At 43.7% G+C, this 19,946-nt stretch overlaps 1 protein-coding gene across 16 annotated transcripts in view; it reads left to right on the top strand.

The window, feature by feature from the left end:
• The first annotated feature begins 511 nt into the window (after positions 1-511).
• RYR2 (ryanodine receptor 2) overlaps positions 512-19,946 on the top strand; it is a 243,264-nt gene continuing 223,829 nt past the window's right edge. For all 16 annotated transcript variants that reach the window (XM_083432050.1, XM_083432042.1, XM_083432040.1 and 13 more), the window contains exon 1: positions 512-970. In XM_083432050.1, coding sequence (XP_083288176.1) covers positions 923-970 — 48 coding nt within the window. In that variant the 5' untranslated portion in view covers positions 512-922. The remainder of the gene's footprint in view (positions 971-19,946) is intronic.

The raw sequence follows: 19,946 nt of genomic DNA, 5'->3' as shown, positions 1-19,946 counted from the left end.
CTCTTCCCTCCCCTGCCTGGCAAGATTCCCCGAAGAAGACCTTTTGTGCATTTAAGAGCGGCGTGATCAGAAGCCAAACACACAACAGGCGGGCCCCACTGCAACCAGTGCAGCCTCTCCTGCTGGTTTTCTGCCTGCGGAAGACGCAGGCGCCCCGACAGAAGCGGGGAGAGCGGCAAAGCCTACCAGCCAGGCGTGCACGCGCGCGCATACACAGACATACATGCCTCTGTCTCCTTTCCCTGCTAACTGGGCTTCCCTCGTTCTAACAAGCCCCGCTTGCCGCCTGCTTGTCCCTCTCGCTCGCTGCTGCTGCACGTCGACATGCAGCTCTTCTCTGCGCCGGGCGGGCCCGTCCTCCCCGCCTCCCCCGCGCACGGGGCGGAGGAGGGAGAGGCCGCGGGAACGCGCCCGGCCGCCCGCCCGCCCCTTGATTGCTTGCTTGGCTGCGCGCGCGAGCCGCCAGGGGGCGGCGCTGCGCCTCAGGTTTCCTTTGCGGAGGGAGCCAGCCGGCTGCAGCATCACCTGCAGTAGCGGGGGAGCCGCCGAGGAGCTCCTCCCCCGCTGCCCCTGTTAATCACAGCTCCCCCCCCCCCTTCTCCCCTCCACGCACTCGCGCGGAAGGGAACTGAGGCTGAGCTGCCCATCTGCTGCAGAGAGAAAAGCGGCGCCCGGTCGTCAGAAGCGGCGCCGGCTGGGCTCCGGGCGGTCCCGTCTCACTTTCCTTTCCCCCCTCTCCAGCACCAGCTCGGCGTGGGAGCCTCTTCTTGCTCAGTTGGCAGCCCTTCTCCCTCCTTCCCCCGCGGCAGTGCCGCCGCCTCCTGCTACTGCCGTCGCACCACCTGCCGACCCCGGACAACGGAGGCAGCAGCAGCAGCAGCAGCGCCCGGGAGGCGAGCGAGAGCGGCGGCGGCGGAGCGCTATGGCTGAAGCGGGCGAAGGCGAGGACGAGATCCAGTTCCTGCGAACTGTAAGCGCCTCGCTTGCCTTGCCTTCCCCCACCCTCACCTCAGGGCGTCCGGCGGCGGGAGGGCGTCGAGGCGGGAGCCTCGGGGGGCTGCGACGGGGGCGGGGGGGGGGAGAATGGTGGGGTCCGGCGGGAGGGAGGGAGGACCCACGGACAGGCGTTTCGCGAGTAGACAAGCTTTGCGTGACGGGCATCCCGAGTACCTGAGGGCGCCCCCTCCCCTCGCGCCTGTCTCGGAGGTGGGAGGGGGCTGTGGCGGGAACCGGGCGGAGGAGTTTCGTCCGCCTCACCTGTGCCTGGGCTGGGTGGGGGTGTCGTCTCGGGGCAGTTTTTCAGCAAATAAACCTGCCGCAGCACCTGTGTTCTGCGGGGTGGGGTGTTTCGTGGGAAGTTTAATAAACGAGAAGTCTGTGGGTTCTGGAATGAGGGATAGCCCCGGTTTCCTACCCCCTTTCCTAGAAGAGGCTGAGGTGACGGCTCGGGTGGCCGTGGAAATGTGCCCCACCGATCTGTGTGTGGGGCTGTTCGGGGTGGACGGGGAGCAAGGTCCCCCCCCCTCCCCGTGCTTACTCTGCGGTGACGAGGGAATGAGTCGTAGTCAGGCGCTTTTGGTGTGTTTGTCTCTTTCTTTCCCTCTCCCGCCCCCCCCCCCCCGCTCACCCCTTGGGCATGAGGAACCCTCCCCTTGGGTATGATCTACTGCTAGCAAGTGAGCAGGGACAGGTTATGGGGACTCCCGAGTGAACACCCTTCTCTCTCCCCCCTTGCCCTGCCCACACTCGTTCCTCCCTCCCTCTGATCTGGTTCTGGGTACTGCAGATATGCCACCAAGCAACGTTGCTCAGCCAGAAAGCTGCAACAGTATTATTTCCTGGCAAAAGCAAGCGAGAGGGGCTGGCGGGCGGGAGGGAGGGATAGACTGGAGAGGCATCCAGCTCTTGTCTCTGAAGAATTGTTAGTGATCATGTGTTGGTGGCAGCAGCCCATGTTCTTAAATTGAAAGCATTTCAAACTGCTGAACCATTACTTTCCTGTATATGGTCTTGTGTTAAGACTGCAGTTATGGGTGGGTTTTTTTGGTGGTGGTGGGGAATAGGTCTCTGGATAATAACTGTTTTTGCTAAGATGTCCCAAGTGATTTTTTAGGCACACAAGCCTAAGCAGGGTTTTTCTGGAAGTAGATGCTTTTGCAAATGCATTTATATAGTTTTGGGAATAACCTGATTTAGTACTGGATGTTTACAGACATTGGAAAGGGTGTGATGTTGTGATGTTGCATTGGTTTCATTTTTATATAATCTAGTTGGTATTGAAAATAGTGGCATGCGCGAAACTGTGAAAAATAAGGAGAAACAACCCACGTTACTGATATTTTGTTCTGGCTCGCACAATGTTACAGAAATTAGAGGTGCTGATTTGGAATTTTTTGTTTTGCTATATCCTCATTGAGGGATTCCTTGCACGCCTGTTCTGTAAATGAATATTTATGTCCCAGCACCATCAGTTTAGTTATTATGAATGTTGACGGTGCAAAAATAAAACAAGAAACTTTTTGTTTTCTAAACATGTCTGTTTATAAGATACTTGATGAAAGCTTAGTAATCAAAAACAAATAAAGGATTTACGTAGGGGGATGCTGTTTTATTTCCCACTGTTCTCATTGGCCCAAATATTCTGGAAGGCTTATGCAATTACAGGTTTGTTGCAGGTTTAAACCTGAGTGAAAACCGTGGAGTTGAATACTTAACAGTGAGAAACTAGTAACGTGCATGCTTATGTCTATGGACATATAAAGTAATGTTCAAGCAACAGCACTCGACAGCAAAAGCGCATTACGTAAAACCACTCTTCTGGTTATATGTGTTGAGCTGGAACTAAAGATCTGGAAATCCCAGCCAGGGATTATCTTTTTAAAATCCTCAGAATGTTTCATTGGTAACATTAATGACCTTCAAGGGGACAAATACAAGCAGTAGGAAGATTTTAATGTAGGATTCCCAGAGGCCTGGGTGAAATGTGAATTCCTAATAGAAAACGAGGGCTCCCTTTGCTCCCTTCCTTAATCTCACTATTTATTTGTTTGTGCCATGGATCAGTTTAACTACAGCACGAAAATAACACATTTGTTGTGCCATGATGCTCTAGTAGTATTAAAATGGCACGTAGCAGCACTGCAATGGCATAAACACATTTTCCTATGACGTAGATCCTATTGTATAATTTTTCAAACTGTTCCAGATGCATTTTTTTTATACCTTCAGCATAGTTACGGTTAATGATCCTGGGTTTAAATGACATCTCACCTGTTGATTCACTGTATGGCTTTGGATGTGTCCCAAACTGCAGTCTCTTCTTTGCAGTCACCCTGGAAGAAGACGGGTGGAGCTTGCAGGCCTAGGGGTGGCAATGGCTTGTTCTTGTGATGCTAAACCGTGGTTCAAGCATTACATCAAAACATGTCAGTGATAAGGGGTTTCCAGAATATTTGAATCTCATTTTTGGGGGGGGAGGGGGGATTTTGAGGAGAAATTCTCCAAAAATCTCCAGGGAAAATACCTGGAATCAGTGGTTCTCAAACTCTGTGCCCCTCATGATCACTTGAAAATGGCTGAGAGTCTTGGTGGACCACTTAATGATTTCCCCCCCCTGCCTGTCATAGCAATTGTAGTTCCATAGAAACCAGTGTGTAATACAATATAAATAATAAATAAAACAAGCAATCAGAACAAAATTAGGAATCAGTATGAATATTCTGTGTGATGGATGTGCCCATCTTCATGGAATACTGGAATGAAAGTTGTGGGCCACTGGTGGCCCATGGATAAGAGTTTGGGAATCCCTGCACTAAATTGATGGAATTCTCATTTAACAAGCTCATTGAACTACTTAGCAGACAAAACTAAAAAGTACACCCTGCTAATCTTCTGTTCTGTATAAACATATCTGGAGAGTTATCTGGAGAGCCAGACCTATTTGGACTGAAACATTTGAGGGGGAAATTCAGAAAAGCCTCCATGTCAAAAGGATAAAATGGTGTCATGATGTAACAGGTCATACATGGGATGTTTATATTCCTATATCATTGAGCATATGCCCTGTATTTTGCTTATGATTCTAAACTATCATTTGTAAATAAATCTTACGAATAAAAATGTGTTAGCTTGAGTTGCAGTGAAATTTTTCTAATTTATATTTTATAGGACTATCATTTTTAGAATGTTTTGAAATGACTGAGGCTACAAGATTATATAGACGTGAATTCTATTGAAATAAATGGGACAATCTATTAAGCAATAACACCTCCTTCCTAAGCATGCTTTTTCTATACTCTTTTCTCTACATTATAAACATTTCTACTCATACGTTTTGGGGTTTTTTTTAGTGTGCTTGCTTGGTATGTTTTGAACAAGATTGCAGGAAGCCATGTCTTATATAAACTGCTGCGTGAATTTTATAAAAATGTGTTCTCTCATTCTTAAAGCAGAGGCTTTTCCATTTTTGACTTGTTTTGGGAACATGATTCGAACGGCTATATCTGTATGGAATTTTCTTTATGCTTATACATTGTAAATTTCCATTCATCAGTAAGGTGTAACTTGGAGGCTGAAATCCTGGAGCCCATTGAATTTCATTGAATTTGCTTCTGAGTAGACATATATAGAACTGCACTATATTCCTTTTAATTTGTTGAATAGCTGAGTTTCTTTTGATAATGGGAGTACAGAGGAAGGAAATGATACTCTAGCCCCACAGCATCCAAAGATTTGTTTTCTCATAGCAGATGCAGGATTCACATCTAGCATACTTATACAAAACAACAACAAAACCCCTTCCTCAACTAATAAAAAGCAGCCAATGTCCTCCAATAATTCAGTGTAAGGTTTATGTTGCCTTCCATTTTGTAAAATTAGTGGTATATATTTCTATTGGTATGAGGTAGTGAGGTTCTGCTACATATGAAAAGCTGCCTACAGGCTAATTTACAAGCAAAGCTTGTGCTTGCGGGTACTTATTATTCTCTAAATGTAACCTTCTGGAAAATACTGCACAAATCTTTGGAAAGACCCTCAAGCTGCCAATATAGTGTGCCCTTTACTGTGACACTGCTGAAGGGATTATCTATGTGGTTTATCTGATGATCTCCTAGTACAGCAATGCTGGAGAAAGTGAACTGTGCGAGCCTCCTAAGGTGCATTTTACTTTGATTCCGGCCATGTGAAAGATAAATCTAAATTGTTTCTTTGTATACTGCTGAAGTTTAAATATCAGACCATAGCCCAGAGAGTTGGGTTATCTTAAACAGTTATTGATGTAAAAATGTAAAATAACTGGGTTTGCCACTTGGTAAATAGTGTGTCCAACTTAGCTTGTGCAGTAGAAAAGAAAACATGTATGTCATTAGCTGAGAAACTGCTATGACCTCATAGAATCCTTATTTATTTATTCCTGCTTGTGTAAGAATTTGAGAATTAAGGTTCATTAAAAAGCAAAACAAAAACACCTTCTAGCTGTTAACTTACCTTCATCCAGTTTTCTGGGGTGAAAAACTTTTCATTGTGCACTTTTCATACAGATACACCTAGAAGTTAGTCCTCCTAGTACATTGTCACAAATTGTCACCTGTACTATGTCCCCAAATTTTAGCCAGTTACCACTTACCATCTTCCTTCTGGAACCCAAAAAACCTGAGGAATAACATACTGCAGAAATGCATTGAATTTTGCATTGGGATGTGTTTATTACCCCCAGCAGTCCATGGAGGAGTGTGTCTTAGTTCACAGTATTTTTATAATATGTTTTCTTTAAAATATAGTTTTGGTTGTTTCTAATTGTTTGTATCTGAAAACAAAAGCCATGGAACAGAAATTGTGTTGGTGGGTTGTTGAAGAAACAATGGTGCTGATGGCCAGCCATTAGCCCCTCAATGGAAGTCATCAACCAGGCACAAGGCTCTGCCAGGCCCAGTGAGGTTGCCAGGGTAACAGAGAGGCGTGATGTCACCACAGAAAGAGAGGGTGTCCTCTTACAACAGAGGTTTTGGGAGCAAGGGTTTGTGGAAAGAAGGAGCAGGAAGTGGGCAGAACCCCATGTGGGGACTGAAGGGCAGCCCACATACTGGCTGGCTGGAGAAGCTGTTACAGAGAGAGACAGATATGGATGAAGCTTAGGATGTCTCTGAATCCAGTGCTGCACTGCTGGGGAGGACAAGCCCTTCTCGGGATGCAAACTGCCTTCATAATAAAGGTAAAGGACCCCTGACAGTTAAGTCTAGTTGCGAACGACTCTGGGGTTGCGGCGCTCATCTCGCTTTACTGGCTGAGGGAGCCGGCGTTTGTCCGCAGACAGTTTTTCCGGGTCATGTGGCCAGCCTGACTAAGCCGCTTCTGGCAAAACCAGAGCCGCGAAATGCTGTTTACCTTCCCGCTGGAGCAGTACCTATTTATCTACTTGCGCTTGGGCATGCTTTCGAACTGCTAGGTTGGCAGGAATTGGGACTGAACAACGGGAACTCACCCTGTTGTGGGGATTCGAACCGCCAACCTTCCGATCGGCAAGTCCAAGGCTCCTTGGTTTACACCACAGCGCCACCCACATCCCTTCCCTTCATAATACTCTGGTGTAAATATGTGAGAATAAACCGTATTTCTAAGACACTGCAGACTCTGCTGTGCCTCATTTTCCCCCAAGGGAACACAAACTCTGGTTAGTGCCTAGACCTCTGGAATATCTTGCTACTGCTTGGCAGATATTGGGGAGGCCTGTAGCAATGTAATGTAATTGAGAAAAGACATGGCAGACTACAGCTACAATATTGGGGTGGAGAAATGAAATACAGTCATACCTTGGGATAAATATGCTTCAGGATAAGTATTTTCGGGTTGCACTCTGCAGTGACCCAGAAGTAACGGAGCTCGTTACTTCCGGGTTTCGCCACTCGCGCATGCGCAGACGCTCAAAATGACATCACGCGCATGCGCGGAAGCGGCAAAATGCGACCTGCAGACGCGTAGTCAGGTCTTACATTCTATTCAGGATGCGAACAGGGCTCCGGAACGGATCCTGTTCACATCCCGAGGTACCACTGTATTCAGCTAAATTGTATTGAGACTGAATGTGGAATACATAACGGAAGCCAATGGTGTCTCTTCCTATTCTTGAGAAGGTGATGTAGGTTGCTGAGGGAGATCCCTGGAAGTTGGACAGGGATGCCTTCCAGAAGCAGATACCATTGATGTCGCCTCTGCCTGATTTTGGAGGATCCCCCTACCCTTTCACAATAGCTCACTGCATTCAGCAGTGTCCCTGACCTTCAGTGAAGTCTCCGCGATTTCTTTCTACATCTCAAAACCGCCCTCAACATTTTGGCCAATGGGTAATAGTTCCCAGTACTTTTTTGGGCCTAACATTATCACCCAAGTGTGATTCTGTGGAATTTTTTTTCCTTTTAAGTTTTCTATATTAGACTTTGTGCCTTTTTTTGACATTCAAAGCAGTGCCTTTCCCATTCAGCCCTTCTCTCTGTATACTATCACTCCCACAAGAGATTTCTCTGTGAATTTGTAGGGGAAAACTACTTGCCAGCATATAGTACCTTGTGTGCCGGATCTGTAGTGGATGCCAATTTGCTGCTGAGCTAAGCTCAGGGATTTGGTACTAACATATGCCAGAGGAATAGGTTACTTGAGAGCCAGCCTTTACCCATTTATATCAAGTAGGGGAGCCCCTAGACCAGGCTTTCTCAACCTTGGCCCTCCAGATGTTTTGAGACTACAATTCCCATCATCCCTGCCCACTGATCCTGCTAGCTAGGGATCATGGGAGTTGTAGGCCAAAAAAATGTCTGGAGGGCTGAGGTTGAGGAAGCCTGCCGTAGACTATTAGAAGTCTGCTCTACAATAACTGAGCAGGGACTTCACTATGGCTGCCCCTGTTTAGTGAAACAGCATCTCTGTTAAGATAGGACTGGTGCTCACTTTCTAGGAACAATTGAAGACCTTGTTTCTGCAAGCTTTCTCAGCTGGGTGAAAAGGTTTCCTTTGGTGGTATTTTGCACTGTTTTTAAACCTATTTTATGTTCTCTTTTTTACTTCTTTAAAGCTATTTGTAATTGTCTTTATGTAAATTGACATGAAGCTGGTATGGAAGATGATTAATAAATTAATAAAATAATGATGTTTATATTTTTGAACCCTAAATTTTTATTCATTTGTTTTGTAGACCTTCCTTGCTTCATCAGTTAAACAAACATGGTAGCTAATTCCCTATATTTATGTATTTATACTGTTTTTTCAGTCACTTTAAAATATTACTGGTGGGGATGATGAATCCCAGTAGGCTAGATTTCAGTAAATGCCCATACCACTGTGATACATTTTGTGTACTTTAAAAAGTTTATTATAACAATTACTGACTGGAGAAGAACTACACAGCATATAGGTGGGAAGATTTATGTTCCCTGGTGATTGGAGGCATCTGTGTTTGTAAATTCTCTAATCCTGTATGATAATACGGTTAATACTGCATGTAATTTTCAAATCTTCAGGAACTGACAGGGAAGATTTATTGTTGGTGTACATGTTTGTTTGTGCAAGAAAGCTTTTCACTTATTGGTTTACAAGTTTAAGTGCAAGTAGTCTAGAGGTGACTTCTTTTAAGTGGAACAATGATAGGAGTTTGAGGTTAAAAACAATTCCTTTTCAGGAATTGGATCTACTTGTATTCAAATAATATGGGGAGGGGCAGCCGTGCTGTCTTTCTGGAATGATAGGGTAGTATAGGTGCAGCCACCAATTACAAATTACAAAAATCAGCTGAGGGTCCTTTGCCAGGAAGCATCCAATCCACCAGCATCTTGGCTGGAAGGGAAAGAAAAATCAGCTGCTTCAGGAGTGCATTCCTTCCTCAAACTCCAGAGCCTAGGAACTACCAGGGAGGATAACAATTAAGGCTTTCAAAGTTCATTGTAAGAGGAAACTTAAATGTTGATACTGTAATTAAAGGGAATGAAAGGAAAATAAGAACCATCTTAAGTATAGCTATTTATTCTATAAATAGCTCTTGTTTACAGGCAAATAACTGATTTCTTTGAGGTCAGTCTGTTGTTCTTTAATGATGTACTTCCATGTTCACAGAAGTGGTGGTTAATGTTTCAGTGAAACACTTGCAGAAGCCGTTGTTTCAAAAAACCTATTGCTTTGATCAGGACTTATTTTATGATTTATGGTAGCTCATATTGAAAGGAAGCCAACATTACAGTTCTTGTTAAGGATGAACTTCATGATATTCTGGTGGATTAAAGGTATTCAACAGTGCAGTTTTATGCATGTTTGTTTACAAGTAAGTTCCCTGATGTTCAAAGCCACTTGCCTCCTAGTGCATTGGATTGCAGATAATGGATGGCTTTCAAACAGAATTTTAGTGTGGAAACACCATGCTTCATTTGCTCACATGTTACAAGTGTTCCACGTGATGCCATCCATTTGTAATCCTCTCGTGTTTCTTAGTACTGCTTCCCTCATTTTTCTTACCATAGTAAATCCAACTTTTCTGAGGTCAGAGTTGCATAATCTCCATATGCGTAGAAAGTCTTAACGCTAGTCTTCTGCTTTTTTTAGGTGGTGTGATTTGGTAGGACAACCTATTACAGATCAGTACACATTTACAATGAGCACCATTTTATAACCATATTTTTTAATTTTAAAAAAAACCCAAATACCTTTGTGGCTATCTTTTATCTAATTCTTAGAAAACTAGTGCTATCATGTAATTTTTCAAAAAATATTAGGTATTTCAAAACAGGTACTTTTTGTGGGATGAGTGGTCCTTGTGCATGCAAACTTTTGCAGCATTCACCTGACATAGCTGGCCTCAAAATACCAGGCTGCATTCCTTCCCCTCCCCATTTAATGTAGACTTACCTTTTCCAGGAAAAATCCAGTAAGTAAAACCCCCCTGCAACTGTTTGCAATATCTGTCTGAAAACACCCAAACAAAAATCCCCTTCTCAGTTGCCAAATTTGACGCTATTATTATTCCATGAGGCATCCCAAAGTGATTCCCAACATACAGGCATGATGCAGAGTTGCATATATGTTGTTAGCATCCATCTGTCTTGAGTGACAATGGAAGAATAAAGTCAAACCACTGGAGAGTTACAGTGCCTGCTGTGGCTGTAGAGACCAATATGGGAGAGACATGTTTTATTGCAGCTGGGGCAGATGAAGGCATCCAGTTTTGCTACTACATGTGCACCATAGTGGTTTTCTCTCTCTCTCTCTCTGCTCCTCCCAGTGGTCATTTCTCCTCTGGTCACTGCTGTGGATACACAGATTGACTGTTTCCAGGCGCTGTGCTTGTTGCTTCCCATGAGGAAACCTGAAATGATTTACATACATGATACAGAGTTGTAGATATTAAAACAGTTTAAAACAACAACAGTACATACACAAATCTGCTGGTATCATAATGACATTATACAAATCTGTGACCACATTTGGAATGCTGTGTTCAGTTTTGGTTGCCTCACCTCAAAATGGATGTTGAGTTGGGAAAGGTTCAGTAGATGTCAACCAAAATGATCAACGGGCTAGAACAAGTCCCCTATGAAGAAAGATCACAGCTTTTGGGGCAAGTAAGAGGTGACACGATAGAAGTTCATAGAATTATGCATTGCATGGAGAAAGTGCATAAGAGAAGATAACACCAGAAGAAGTGGGCAGCTAATGAAGTTGGATGTTGGCAGATTTGGGACAGGTAAAAATAAGCACTTGTTCACACAACACATAGTTAAACTGTGGAACTCAATCCCAATGGCGTGATGGCAACCAACTTGGATGACTGAGCTGGAGAGATCAGTTGGTAGAGCATGGGACTCTTAATCTCAGGGTCACGTGTTTGAGCCCCATGTTGGGCAAAAGATTCTTGCATTGCAGGGGGTTGGATTAGATGACCCTTGTGGTCCCTTACAACTCTACAATTCTGTGATTTTGTAAAAAGCAGATTAGACAAATTCATGGAGGATAAAGCTATTAATGGCTACTGGCCATGATGGCCATCTTCTACCTCCACATAGAGGTAGGGAATGCCAGGGCAGGGAGAACACTCTTGTGCTTCAGTCCTGCTTGTTGGTCTCCCACAGGTACCTGGTTGCCCCCTGTGAGATCAGGGTGCTGGACCATTGGCCTGATCCAGCAGGCTTTTCTTACGTTCTTAAAATTAATTGAAATCTAGTGCAGATACCAGCCGAGATAAATATATCTATTTGGGATGCTTTTTGAAAGAGAAACATCTTCAGTAGGCTACAGAAAAGATTTTAGAAAACGTGTCTGTGTTTTTTCTGACTAAATACTTTCAACCTATACTTCCTATCCATATATATATATATATAGAGAGAGAGAGAGAGATGGGTAGTGACAGACAATCCTGCTTAAATAAAGAAATGCTTAGCACTGAATAAATTACTTAACATGTTTTAAAGGCTTGCTCAGAATTTTTTATTCCTAATCCTGCTCAGATGCTGTATGCCCACTTGTTGTTGGTTAAAGCAGAGTTCCGTGCCCAGCGGAAGGATGAGGAGTACGTGCTGCATACTCTTGGTTGCTTTATTTACAGTTCAAAGCAGTTATATTACAGAAAGACATCTTGCCTCTGCCGGAGCAGAAAAGCATCCTCTCTCATCGACAGCTTGGAGAGAAACAACACAGTGAAAAACAGGAAACCAGTGTACGTCACATCCAGTCTCCCTTTCCCGTGAGAAACTCCAACAGTACAGTACAGACTGTGGAATGTAAACACCTGTCTCGTGACAAGCCCTTTCGCTGCACAGTGAAGGAAAACAGAAACCAACATCCTCCCCCTTTCTGTGAACATCACTGGGCAGCGTGTTCGTACAATATCAGTACAAACCCAACTTCTGCACATAGGTACAGTGTTGATCCCTTGATACAATCTTGGATAATACATCAGCAGGAATTTTATTACCTGGCATATAGGACACCGTTACGAGTCCCTTCTGAATACATTCCCTAGCATGCTGCAATTTTAATTGCAAGTGCTTCGTGCTTTGCTTACAACTTTCAGACTTCAGCAAAGCCAAACATGCTTTGTTGTCCTGGTAAACCTGGATTGGACATTTGACAGGAATTTTCATATCTTTGCACAATTGTATCAACCATTCATAATCCTTAAGTGAATAAGACAGTGCATTCAGTTCAGCTTCACAAGTACTTAAGCTAACTGTTGTTTGCTTCTTGCATGACCAATCAAACAGACCCTGATTGTACATGTAGCAAACTCCAGACGTACTTTTCCTGTCTTCAGTGTCACTTCCAAAACTTGCATCTGCAAATATCTCAAGACCACCAGACTTCTGATTGTTAAATCTCAGTCTGTAATGCATAGTGCCTTTCAAATACCGCGCTATGCGTTTCAGAGCTTAATTGTCTTAGAGTCAGTCATCATTATTCTGTAAGACCCTTTCTGATAACCTAGAAAGATACCATGCAATCCACGCTTGTCTAACTTTGAATTTTGTGGTGAATGAACCCACATGTCAGAACCAAAAATTTTCATGTGTTTGATGTATGGCTTCTTGCCAAACATCTTCTCATAGGGGGTACAACCAATCGCTGAAGATAACCTGCGATTGTAACTGTAAACAAAACACGAGAGAGATTCGGCCCAATAACTCTCTGGAAGATTGGCATCATGCAGCAAGGTTTTTAACCCTTGAAGCAATGTCTGATTTGCCCGTTCCGCAAGTCCATTCTGCCATGGCGAGCGAGGACTAGACAAATCGTGTTGAATTCCTTTCTCAGTCAGAAAAGCTTCAAACTGCTGAGAAGTGAATTCTCCCCCGCGATCACTGAAAAGAGTCTTTATCTTCTTACCATGCACATTTTCCAACCAAGCACAGAATTCCTTGAACCTAGGAAAAGCCTCTGATTTCTGCTTGAGATTGTACACAAAAATATATCTAGAAAATGCGTCAATGAGAACCATGAAGTACCTATTTCCACCCAAAGAGGGCGCTAGTGGTCCAACCAAATCAGCATGAATAATCTGGTATGGTTCCGTAGCTTGCCTACTAGACACCTTACCTTTCGCAGCCATTTTCACCTTGTTTGCTGCGCATGCTTTGCACTTCATGTGGTACCTGCAGGGTCTAATAGTCATACCTTCAACCAAGGCAGGCATTTTAGATACTGCCTCAAAATGCAAATGACCAAATTTTCGATGAAAATCATGAATACATCCTGCATGCAAACTTTTGTTAGAACCTGCAATGCAACAAGTGTCATCCTGCACAACATCATCATAATACAAAACAAACAAACGATCAACATATTCAGCATGCAATTCATAGTCATTTTTCTTTGTGATGATGCACTTCTTGTTCTTGAAGGAAACGTCAATGTTCCGCTCATTCAGTTGTCCAACGCTGAGCAGATTATGTTTGGCGTCTGGCACGTAAAGGACATTCTGTATCGATAAGTCCAAACTGTGAAGAACAACAGTTCCGTAGCCTTTACTGGGAATAGTGTGGTCATCCGCCTGGTGAATCGCACCTTCCTGCGGTGTAAAAGACACAAAAAGTCTCTTATCGTTGCACATGTGGTGGGTCGCCGCCGAATCAACAACGAAGAAAGATCTAGACGTCTTCTGGACCTCTGCAACCTTTGGAGTGAAGCGTGAAACCATAGCCTTGTGCTGCGTTGTCCTAGACACCGGACCTTTGCCTTTGCCTCGGCCTTTTCCACGCGATGAGCTTTCGCTGCGCTGCTCTGTCTTGGCCCTGGGATATCTGCATTCCCTCTTCATATGGCCTAGACGTCCACACGAGTAGCATTTCACTGCCTTCAAAGCTTTGGCGCCATCTGGTGGTTCCACTGCACTATGGGATGACGTCTGTGAAGACTCCCCCTTGCCCATGCAGCTAGCACCCCGGCGATCTGCTTCATTTAACACCACGGCAGTAACAAAGTCCACTGTTAGCTGAGCTGTTGGCTGCACAGCAATCTGGGTTGCAACAGACTCCCAACCTGAACCCAAAGATTGTAGTATCATGAAAGAATACACAGCCTCTGGAAAGTTGAGTCCTCTCTGTTGCAGCTCATGTCTCAGATTTTGCATCTCCATCAGATGTAAACGCACATCTCCACCTTCAGCAAGAGCCATATTATGCAGCTTGTTAAAGTAAAACATAGTAGATCCAGCTTCTGTCCTTAAGTGAGCCTCTCTCAAAGAATCCCAAATTTCTCTGGCTGAGGTCTTATCACGCAATAGACAGAGCTCTTCTGGGGATACTATCAATGTAAGTGTTCCCCGTGCTTTGGAATCCTTAACTTTCCATGCATCTGTAACTGGAGCTGGGGGGGTTTCTGTAATGACCTCAAACAAACCCTCTTTCCGCAGACTTGCCTCTGCATACAAAACCCAGTCGGCATAATTTTTCTTGTTGAGCTTAGAAATCCCACAAGCATCCTGAAGGGCCATCATGACTCTGGCATTAGCCTTCAGCGTCATATATGCTGCTTTAAATCTTGCTGCGTCACTGCTGCACCTGCTTTATTCCAAAAGCGCACTTAAAAGTTACTTTCGATTTCCCCAGCATAGTAACTTGAGCCTGGGAGCCATTTTCCTATTCCCGGCAAAACGGCTTTAAAAGTTCAAAGTCCAGCCATAAAGCCATTAACTAGAAGCTGGCAGGCTGCCCGGAGCAGTAGCAACATACCTCATCAATCATGTTTATGCGCAGAGCAGATTCCAATCCGATCTGTCCCTCTGCATTCCGATCCTTTGCCGGCACTCCGATTCGACTTCTGGAGCCCATAACCACGTGTTGGTTAAAGCAGAGTTCCGTGCCCAGCGGAAGGATGAGGAGTACGTGCTGCATACTCTTGGTTGCTTTATTTACAGTTCAAAGCAGTTATATTACAGAAAGACATCTTGCCTCTGCCGGAGCAGAAAAGCATCCTCTCTCATCGACAGCTTGGAGAGAAACAACACAGTGAAAAACAGGAAACCAGTGTACGTCACATCCAGTCTCCCTTTCCCGTGAGAAACTCCAACAGTACAGTACAGACTGTGGAATGTAAACACCTGTCTCGTGACAAGCCCTTTCGCTGCACAGTGAAGGAAAACAGAAACCAACACTTGTGTGGATGGAAAATTGTATGATGAACATCCAGGGAAAGTCAATTGCAAATTTACAAAGTACTGAGATAAGCAGTAGAGAACAGATTGGCAGGTGGGTCTGTTATGTCTTCTTCTCTGGGAGATGGGAATGCTTAGCAGATAGGAGATGAGAATGCTTAGCAGAGTTTGATCACCTCTGTCCTTCAGTACAACTTTGTGAATCTCCTCCCATTTTTGTCAACTGAAGCTGACTTCCATGTTTTCTGTATATTATTTTAACATATTTGCAACCCTGCAAATATTCTTCCACACCTCCCAGTGTATTTTCTCCTCACTTTACTTATTGCAAAAAGCCTGCTCTTTTGTTGTAATGAATTTCCTGCTCCAGAGCTCCAATCCAGCTTTAATTGTGCAACCTGAATTTGCCAGTATATGGTTGAATCCCACTCAGAAATAGTGACAGTTTGCAAGTGCCCTTGGGCACAGTGGAACAAACAAATAACAAATCTTTCTACTTTTGATGTCTCTCGTTAAGAGTCCTTGCTTGCTGCTCCCAGACAGGGCATTTGTTTTCAGTCAAAAGCTGGTTTTTTGTAGGGTTGTTATATAGATACTTTATAATAAGCAGTGTTTGTCAATGTGTTTCATGTGCACTAATAAAGTGGAATAGGCTACAGTTACCTTAATCATGTGTTTTAGCAAGAATTCACTGCTTTAGTCTTAAACAATATTATCTACAGTCTGTTTTAAAACCTTATTGCAATATTATGTGTAACTTACATAAAGGACAGTGTTAAGGAAACTAATGGCCATTTAGTACATCTAAAGGCCATTTAGTACATCTATTATTTCTCCCTAGCGGGTAAGGAGGACTATTATGTAACTTCGTATGTACATATTTCATGGCCAAAATAGTTAACATCCCCCCTCTCCACTTTTAAGTAGCTTGTAGGAGGGCATGTCTAATTTTGATTGTCACACCAGTGCTAGAGGACAGGCTGTTTGACCTGTTTCTCCATGTCATTTCTCTGATAGAAGTCCTCTTCTTAAAAACAATTAGCCCTGCTGGGATAAATGATTGCTCACTTGCTGTTGTTTTCCAGGACTAAGAGCATTTGTGTATGTTTGTGCATCTGAGGGGATTTCGCTGAGTAACTAGTGGAGTCCTTGATAGCTACCAAAAGTGGACTCATTGATTTGCTGCTTCCAAATGTGTGCATTTGTCTAGAGATCTGAGTATGGATCTCTCACGTCTGTTTGGCATTTCACTTTGGTATCTCCAATTGAATTTTGCCTTGAATTTCAAGTGACCACCTACCACTTGCTAAAACTTCATGAGCTCAATAATAAAATCCTATCTTAAAAGCTGTCTGGGCTAGTGTGTGTGTGTGTGTGTGTGTGTGTGTGTGTGAGAGAGAGAGAGAGAGAGAGAGAGGTTTACTGCTTCTAAAGAAACAGACAAAATGATTAGCATACAGCAGACCTTTACAACATATGGAGAGGGTGGCGGAATTCAGGTTTTTGGGAGTAACTATCGATCAGGGCATGACTTGGAGCGCAAATACCACTGCTCTGGTGAAGAAGGCCCAGCAGAGAATTTATTTCCTCAGACTTTTGAAGAAGAACAATCTGAGTGAGAGACTGCTGGTGTCCTTCTACCGAGGCTCCATAGAGAGCATTCTTACATACTGTATTTGTGCTTGGTTCTCCAGTTGTACAGCTAGGGAGAGGAAGGTGCTCCAGAAGGTCATAACCACAGCCCAAAGGATTATTGGTCATCCTCTCCCATCTTTGGAAGAACTGTACGGTTCCCGTTGTCTTAGGAAAGCAAACAACATCCTGCAGGATTCATCTCACCCGGGACACAGTCTGTTTGCACTACTGCCTTCTGGCAGGAGATATAGAAACATCAAGTCAAGGACAAATAGACTGAAAAACAGTTTCTATCCAAGAGCTGTGGCCTTTTTGAATGCTGTAACTCGATAGTGTGACCTGGGAGTTTGATGGGTGTTGGTGTGGGTGTGGCTGGAATGTGGTTTGTTTGGTTGTTGTTGTTGTTTTGCTTTTGTTGTTTTTAAGGGATGGCATCCAATTTCGTTGCACTTGTGCAATGTTGCACTTGTGTAATGACAATAAAGAATCTATCTATCTATCTATCTATATGATCCAACATGTTGCACACAGCGTACCAGTCTTGTATTATGCCTTGCCCAAGCACTTGACTCTGGTAGGAAAAACAGAATGTCTACTGTGGTCTCTAGTACCTTGCTGATGGAATGTTTTTGGCTTGGTGAATTACAAATTGTGCACCACACCATTTAAAAACACAAAATTTTCAGTTATGAGATGGCAGCAACATTTATGCTTCCCTATCCTTATTTATTTTTATTATTTTTTAAAATCCCATCAGCCCCAGGTAGCATGGCCATTGGTCAGGGTTGATAAAAGTTGGTCAACAACATCTGGAGTGTATTGACTCCATTGACTGGTGACAGCTCTCCAGCATTTTAGAAAAGGCAAAGTGGAAGCAATGTGAAGCAAAGTATTAGGGTCAAGCATATTCAGACTAGAAACAACGAACGAACTGATTGATTGAATGAATGAATAAATAAATATATGAATATGTTACAAAGTTGCATTTTTTCTTCGTTAAGGCCACTTTAGAGCTTAGGAAGGAGCAAAACAGAAAGAAAGCTTTCTCCATTTTGGTCAGTTCTGTGTTTGGCCAGTTGTGTGTATCATATATTTATTGAGTAGATTTGTATTCTGCTTTTCAGACTGCAGTTCTCTAAGCGGCTTGCAGGATAACAAACAACAGATGCTCTAAGAACCATGCACTTAAAATACACACACAAAAGAGATCCTGTAGGGCAGGAGCACTCACGGGGCACTTGGTGTTAGGTGGCCCTGTGGTGGAAGAATGGGTTGTCCAGCTAGAACAGGGAGGTGCCTGCTGCTGTCTCCATCTGCCACTGTATTAAGAGCATCACGTGTTTTCTAATTGTGCTACAGCATTGCATAACAAAGTTACAGTGTGGATGTTTGAAATATTGAAGTTGAAATGTATGTAAATGTTTATGAAAACATACTTGAGAGTTTTATCTTCAGGTTTTCCTTCCTGAGGAGGGAAGACAACGCTTGCTTCTTCTTAAAGAGCCTAACTACATGTAGGATACACAGGCATGTAACAAAGCCTCAACAGCTTCTACTGTGATGTTCTAGAAAAGTAATTACAATTTTGGGACACTGTGATATTTAGAGAAATGGGGGGATTTTGTAGGGAAAGGATTAAGCATCCCTCTCCCTGCTATTGTTTTGCTCAAAAACTGTAGGCTCCTCAGGGTGCTTTTCACAAATGGAGAATGTTGGGGTTTCGCCATATATATTTGCGTGTCAGGTTTGCTCCTTAAATTTTACAGAATGCATCTTAGCATCTTTGTTTTGAAGCTTATTTAATTTGCCTCTGAATAAAATAAAGCACAAACTTCAACTATTCCCTCCCCCCTCAGGATTTGCACTTGTAGATTTCATTCCCAGAAGGTGCCTATTGATAATGAAGTCTCAGTGTGATCAAAGCATCATAAATAGAGGAAATATAGTTGAGTTATTTAATCAGCTGACTTCCATGGATTGAAGAGATGGGCTTTTGCCATGCGAAGCTAGATAATACAGAATTAAACGTCACTTTTCATTATGGAAGTAAGAAACGAAAGTGGAAAACATGCACATACAAATTATGTGTGATATAAAGTGTAAATGTCTCCGTCCTCTACCCCCTCCCCTGTTACTCAGCAGTGGCATAGTTTACATTGCATTCTAAAAAATGGAAAATACAGGCCTGCTTTGAGAACTTAAGAACTATGCTGGATCAGACCAAAGGCACTTCCAGTTCAGCATTCTGTCCCACAGTGGCCAACCTGATGCTCATGGGCAGCCTGCAGGCCTGCTATGAGCACAACGGCATTCTCCCCACAATTGATACTCAATACACTGCCTCTGACACTGGAGGCAGTACTTACTCCTACTGAGCAACACCACAAAGAAGCAGCAGTCAGATCTTAACACAAGTACCATACGAGCAAAAATTACCATTTTATAAGGCAACCAGCTGGATAGGATTATGGCTGGACATAGATGTCAGGATTCAAGCCCACGGTTTGTCTAGACTCACAGCGGTTCTCAACCTGTGGGTCCCCAGATGTTGTTGGACTACAACTCCCATCGTCCCTGAGCTTTGGCCTTGCTAACTAGGGGTGATGGGAGTTGTAGTTCAACATCTGGGGACCCACAGGTTGATAAAGGCTGGTATAGAGAATCTGGGACCTTAGATGTTTCATATGGGAATTCATTGTCTGCATCACAAAGCAGCTCTATCCAAGGGAGGAGGCTGCAGGGGGTCTTGGCAAAACAATAGGTCAGGGTGGTGCATGCAATACTTTCTCTGCTCTAGCCAGGCTTGCACAGTTGTCAGGGTGAGAAAGAGACAGTGTTACAGTAATTTTACCTACTTTTGGTAGTAGCAGTTCACATTTCAATAAATGAGTATCCACTGAGCATGCTTATCCTCTTTGAGCTGTTTTGGAGTTTCCCCCACAGATTTTACACCCCACAATATTGGGTGTGTGTGTGCTGACTGACTCCAGCTACAAAAGCAGAAGCTTCTGCTGAAGGGGTCAGAGTTGCTGGAAACTGCAGGAGGAAAGAGATCACAGCTTGGTAACGTTTATGGAGGAGAAGGCTATCATTGGCTACTAGCTATGGTGACGTTATGTTGCTGAACACAGGAAACTGCTTAGGTCTTGCTTGTGGGTTTCCCACAGACATATGGTTTGCTACTGTGAGA

This window comes from Podarcis tiliguerta (genome assembly GCF_965153285.1).
Source record: "Podarcis tiliguerta genome assembly, chromosome: 3".
NCBI classification, from domain to species: domain Eukaryota; kingdom Metazoa; phylum Chordata; class Lepidosauria; order Squamata; family Lacertidae; genus Podarcis; species Podarcis tiliguerta.
Note: the sequence above shows the minus strand (reverse complement) of the source record. Positions and strands in the feature narration are given on the sequence as shown.